The sequence below is a fragment of the Megascapheus bottae genome, chromosome 29 (assembly GCF_031878675.1).
Source record: "Megascapheus bottae isolate mThoBot1 chromosome 29, mThoBot2.hap1, whole genome shotgun sequence".
NCBI lineage: Eukaryota > Metazoa > Chordata > Mammalia > Rodentia > Geomyidae > Megascapheus > Megascapheus bottae.
Window position 1 is genome coordinate 13689104 of NC_143537.1, and position 6488 is coordinate 13695591.

The window sequence follows — 6488 nt, forward strand, 5'->3', positions numbered from 1 at the left end:
TGGTTTGGCTGTCTGGTGGGCGTGGCCTGGCTTCCCAAGGGGGGCGTGCCTTACAGAGAGGGTGCCCAGTCCCTGTCTTATTTTAAGTAGAGCCCCATGTTGAATCTGTTCCAGGAAGATGAGGCTGGAGAAGGCCGCTTCAACTTCTCAGCCTACGGGATGGGCCCGGCCTGTCTGCAAGCCAAGGATGGCATCTCCGTCAAGGGGGCCAACAACAATAACACCACCAACCCTCCTCCCGCCCCGTCCAAGTCACCAGAAGAGATGCGAAAACTCTTCATCCAGAGGGCCAAGAAGATCGACAAAATATCCCGCATCGGCTTCCCCATGGCCTTCCTCATCTTCAATATGTTCTACTGGATTATCTACAAGATTGTCCGTCGAGAGGATGTCCACAACCAGTGAAGGAAGGGGTTGGGGGGTGTTGGGGGTGGGGGGGGAGCCTGGAGGAGAGACAGGGATGGGAGAGGGGGGGCATTGCACACACATAACCCCGGCTCTCTGCAACATGTGCAATCGCAAAGGAGAAGGGCCTCGGTGCATGAGTATTAGAATGTTGCACTCTCTATTTAACCGCAGGTGGGCTGGGAGGGTCGGGAGGGGATTTTTCTAACACAGGACCTGGAGGTTATAAGAAAGGGGGTCGGGGGAAGGGGGAGGGGGAGAGGGGGGCCAGGGGGATGCTGTTTAACAGCCTTTGAGGTTGGACTTCATGAGCTGGTGTGCAGATCTCTCCCCCCTCTCCGGGCCAGAGCAGGAGAAAAGCAATGTAATATATGATATCTATTTTCATGCTTTACATTAATTGCAACAACAACAACAACAACAAAATTACCAGAACTAAATAATGCGTTTCTTAACCTATCCGCCTAGGAACTGCTTCGATTTTTAAGTCACAGAAATCATGGACTATCCTTTATTTTTTTTTTCTTATTCTTTCCCCTCCCAGTCACCAATAAGCTTTGCTCTGGTGTGTGTTTCCCTTCCTACCCTCCCCCCCAACCAGTCCCCTTCCCCTCCAAATGCCATATCTAGCTTCAATCTAGCCCTCGAATGGACACCTACCAAAAGCCATCGGGCCTCAGCTTCAAGAGGGCTGGAGGGGGCCTGGCTAATGGGTGAGTGGGGAAGGGGCCAGGTGGACTGCACAGAAAGCAAGAATTAAGGGGGGGAGCACTGCAAACGGCCAAGGATTGAGAATCCAGTGGCTCACTCAATCCCCACATCCCTCTCAGGCTGAGGGTTCCCCTGTGAGCCTTCTTGCTTTCTGTGCCTCCATCGTGTACCCCATTATTTACCACCACCCACTATGCAGAAATGGCTGCTATGATTTTCTCAGTATCTTGCCAATATGCAATCTTTTTCTATGGTTTAAAAAAAAAAGTAAAAATCTCAAGAGATAATATGCACATAGGTTGAGGGTAAACAGATATACTTTCCTTTTTCCAATATTTTTTTGGGGAGATAGTCTCTTTGGGATTCTAAGTGGGTGTGTGTTGGGGACGGTAGGGGTTTAGGGTGGGTTAGGGGGTGATGTAATAGCTCTGTTTTACCCAGTGGTTTTGACAATGATTAGGAGGTTAAGAAGAAAAACCTGGGCTACTACAAATGAGCTATCTTATGGGTGGGAAAAGATGGTAATATTTAGAAAGCAAGTCCGTTCTATTTTGACATTTCATTATCATAGATAAGGTGGGAAGTTTGGGGTGGGGCTGACCCCCCCCATTATATTTTTCTAAGTCTGTATTATTTTTTTAAGGTACTTCTGTTTAGCTTTAACATGTGGGACAATGAAGACAAATATTTCTCATTGCTTTTAATTCTTCGAAAAAAAAAAAAAAGAGTTGCCACCATTATTCCCCCAAGAGAATTAGGACAGAGTTTGAGAAATGAACTGAGTTTGGGGGCACAGAGGGTCCTGCTGGAAGATGGGAGAATGGTTACAGATTGAGGTCTTGCAGGTGGAGACTCCGACTCTCCCCCACTCTGCCCACATGCTCAAGTCTGAAATGTTGGCACCATGTCTACATCAGACTCCTCATTTTGATTCCCAGCCAGCAAGGCTGGAATGGGGGGGTCTATCTTTTGCACTTTACTCTCTTGACTGCAGGTAGAAAGGCAGGAGATCACTGACAATCAAATGTTTGTTCTGTGGCTTGTGATTTCATCATGGGAGGGAGGGATTCTTAGGGGACCATCCCCAACTCAGGGCATGATAGGAGTGGGGGGGAGGAGGAGGAGGAGGGAGAGGAAGAAGAGGAGGAGGAGGAGGAGGAGGAGGAGTGATGTTAAAAGAGAAGACCCTGGGAAGCTCAGCGTCGCATTCCTTTACAGCCCCCTTTTCCCTAGGGAATTCTCTCCCATTCTCCATGGCACAATGACTTCACGGTCCATAAGGCCTAAGGCTAAAAAATAAAAAAATTTTTAAGACTTCCAGTGATTCACGTAAAGAAAATGCACTGTGCAGCCAAAAAGAAATGGTGTGGGGAGGAAATAAGAATTGGACTCTTAGAGGGTTGAAACAGGTATCATGATGTAGATTCCTGGCCTGTGGAGACCGAAGAATGTGTAATGAGTAATGAGAACCACGGTCTAGTATCCTAAATAATAGTGGATGTGAGGGGCTGGGAGCATAGCGTAGTGGTAGAGTGTTTGCCTAGCATGCATGAAGCCCTGGGTTCGATTCCTTGGTACCATCTACTCAGAAAAAGCCAGAAGTGGCTTGAGTGATAGAGTGCTTGCCTTGAGCAAAAAGTGTCCAAGGTCAGTGTCCAGGCCCTGAGTTCAAGCCCCAGGACTGGCAAAAAAAAAAATGAATAGTGGATGTGAGACTGGTTTCTGAGACTTCCCTCTCCCTTCCACCATCATGTGTCTACAGTAGGAAAGATTAACAATGATTTGGGTCCTTCACCCAAGATCAGGATTGAGGGAAGCCCTCAAAATGCCAGGCACCACCCCTCTCCCGAACATTGTTATTCATCTCCTTTATGGAAGAGAAGAAACTTTGATTCTGGGAGCAGGAAGTGCTGGGGTGATGTGTGAATCTTTTGGAGAGGCCCATTTGGTCCCCTTTTTGCTTAGCCAAATGACACGGTGGCTCATGCCTGTAATCCTAGCTCCTCAGGAGACTGAGCTTTGAGGATCAAAGTTCAAAGCCAGCCCAGGCACTAAAGTCCGTGTGAGACTCTGATCTCCAATTAGCCACCAGAAGTGGCGCTGTGGCTCCAGGGGTAGGGTGGTAGCCTTGAGCTGAAGAGCTCAGGGACAGTGCCCAGGCTAAAAAATGTGGATGGAGGGATGGAGGGTTCAGCGCCAGCTAATGAGTTTGGAAAGTGAGCATCAGATAGTGAGTTCAAGTCTCTTAAGACAGGTAAATAAAATTGGGAGGGGGTGGAAGGGAGAGCTGATCTAAACAATCAGAATATTTTCTTCATTTTCTTTTTCAAGCATAGAAGATATGCTTTGTGACTTACAAGTAGTGGGCAAAATCTGATTGAAGTCCAAGGACAGATTTGCTGCTTTCCAAGTCTTTTACAAAGCATAGACTTGGATTTACTTATATTGGCAGAAGTGATTCATGATATAGAGGTGCTGGTAATTTCACTCATCTCCACGTCAAAGTAGCTTTCAATGTATCTCACTTTTTTTTTTTTAACCAACAGCTCAACTAAATGGCTCAGCTCTGCCACCTGCTGGCCTTTTCAAATATCCAAGTATCCATTCTTGACTTTCAGGCCTATAGAGGAAATAAACAAGGAAGAGAACGAAAATGTCTTATGTGTAAAAACAAAATCTTGGATTTAACTGTTGTTTCAGTCTAGAAAGACAAGGGAGGGTGGAGTAATTCACTCAAATAATTTCTTCTCCTAAGTTGCCAATAAATAGGCTATGAATGTCTCTCAGAAGCCCACTGGTATTTTTTCAGACGCTAGTTTTATTTCCTATTTGGAAGAGAAATAAATCATCCATTTATTTAAAATACATTCATCTTTAGGAGCATTGTGAGAGACGGTGTGTTGTGTGAAATTCTAGATTCGATTGCAGTCAAGCTGCTAAGACACTGAAAATCACCTATTGTGAAAATTAGATTCCTTATATAATTGCAATACTGCTAATGAAGAGGGTTATCCTTATGCCTGCAGTAACTGAAATTGGCAATCAGGCTGTGAGCCCAAACCAGCAACAGTAGACTCCACTCTGGAAGCTTTTAGATTTATTCAGCTAGCATCTTCACGCTCCAAACATCCTTTGCCCCAGCTGATGAGGGAACAGGTCCCTACCCCCAGCCAGATTTCTCTAATCAGGAAATATATGCTTTAAAAACTAGAACATGGCTTCTTTTCCTCCTCTCAGCCTCTTCTCGTAGAAACCAAGTCCAGAAATTTAAGCCTGGAATGGTGGCTCACATCTTATAATCCCATCTACTCAGGAGGCTGAGATCAAAAGATTGTGGTTTGAAGCCAGCCCAGCAAGGAAAGGTCATGAAGCTCTTACTTCCACTTAATCAGTTAATTAACCAGAAGCGGAGCTGTGGCTCAAGTGGTAGAACACTAGCCTTGAGTGTAAAAGCTGTGTGAGTTTACGTCCCAGTACTTGCATACACACACACACACACACACACACACACACACATTCTTTTTCCCATTCTAAGAAATATCTCCAGAAATCAGCTTACAATAGAAGTTTTTTAAAAAAAAATGTTTTGTGTTAATAGAATAAACCTTCCCTAAGAAACTACTTGTATTCATGTAAAGAAAATCCCATGTTTTCAAGGCTTGCAACTCTAGTGGTTCCAGAACATTCTTGGATTGGTTGAACTTTCTGTAGGAATAGAGAATTTTATTTTTTTTAAATCCTAGTCCCAGCCCCAATTGAGAGAATGAAATGATCACTTTGATCTGACTGTGTCAGCTAAGGGTCTTAGCCCATCCAGACAGCCAGCCCTAAACATTTCCGAGGCTTGCATGAGCCCCCATCCTAGATATGCCTCTATCATATTGCCATTTGCTTCTTGCTAAGGATAGCTCAGACTGTCAGCCACAGCAGGAGCGAGGTTTGCTCATGTATGTAGGCACTAAAGCTGTACTGTTTTGATGAAGCCATGTGGTTATTTCAAGCAATCATTAAGGTGCTTTATCATGCTTTGGAACAGGAAAATGGCTCTATGGTAGAAATTATCGTCCAATAATTAGGATCATCAAGATTTCTCCAGCTTACCTCCCAACCATATTCTCTCTCTCTCATCTCTCTCTCTCTCTCTCTCTCTCTCTCTCTCTCTCTCTCTCTCTCTCCTCTCTCTCTCTCTGTCTCTCTCTCTCTGTCTCTCTCTCTCTCTCTCTCTCTCCCTCCCTCCCTCCCTCCCTCCCTCCCTCCCTCCCTCCCTCCCTCCCTCCCTCCCTCTCTCTCTCTCTCTCTCTCTCTCTCTCTCTCTCTCTCTCTCTCTCTCTCTCTCTCTCTCTCTCTCCTCTCTTGGTTATTTCTGGTCTCATTAGGTTGAGCCTCTTTATTTTTTATATTTATTTACTTACTTATTTTTGGAAACCAGGCTCTGCCAAAAGAGCTAATTTACTCTAGAGGGAGATGAAAATGGCCATCAGAGTTCCTGTCTAATTTATTTCAGAGTGGCAACTTAGTGACTTCTATTGCTCCTTTTTGTCTGTGCTTTTATTTATTTATTTATCCAGAAATGTCCTTGCTTTGGAAATTTCACATTGGAACATTGGGTGGAGAAGTCAGACTTCAGCTGTTCCAATCATTGGCTGCATATAGACTCCAAGCTTGGCAATCTCCTGGTTCCATCTCCAGTCTGCTTCATAATTTTCCTTGTGGTCATGGGTTGATCGTGTCATTCTTCTGGTTCCATTGCTTTCTTATTCAACTACAGAACTCAGTATCCCATTTAAACAGACCAGTCAGGCGACACAGATGGAGGTCATGAGAGAGCTAAGGTTTTGTTGTGGCACTGTTCAGGTTCACCAGGGAGGACTGGAAGTTTTAGGGGTTTGGTTTGGTTGTTGTGAAGTGTTTAAAGCACACAGAGAAGTTTATATGAAAGCAAAAAAGAAAACATTGAATAAGACTTCTTCAGCAGGGGACAGGTGGCTCACACCTGTAATCTTAGCTACACAGGAGGCTGAGATCTGAAGATCGTGGCTCAAAGCCAGCCCAGGCATGGATGTCTGTTAAACTTTTATCTCTAAGGGACTACCAAAAAGCTGGGAGTGGAGGTGTGGTTCATATGGTAGAGCACTAGTCTTGAACAATCAAAAGACTAAGGGACAGCCAAAGGACACGGACACAAATTTGGGAGGAAAAGGTTAGTATTCATCCTAATAAACTGTCCCCATAGCTTTTTGCTATTTTTTTTAAGAATGGTGCTTAACTATCAAATACATTTTTCCACATCAACTATAGTTCTACCTCATTTTAAAATACACCATGCACAACATGGCAAGCCAAAAAAAAAAATTGGTTGTTCCCACAAGGCG

At 44.6% G+C, this 6488-nt stretch overlaps 1 protein-coding gene across 1 annotated transcript in view; it reads left to right on the forward strand.

The window, feature by feature from the left end:
* Positions 1-405, forward strand: part of Glra1 (glycine receptor alpha 1) — a gene marked incomplete at its 5' end in the record, with an annotated part of 22940 nt that extends 22535 nt beyond the window's left edge. The window contains 1 exon segment of the mRNA XM_090320789.1: positions 115-405. Within this exon segment, the coding sequence (XP_090176915.1) occupies positions 115-405 (291 nt within the window).
* Positions 406-6488: the final 6083 nt, after the last annotated feature.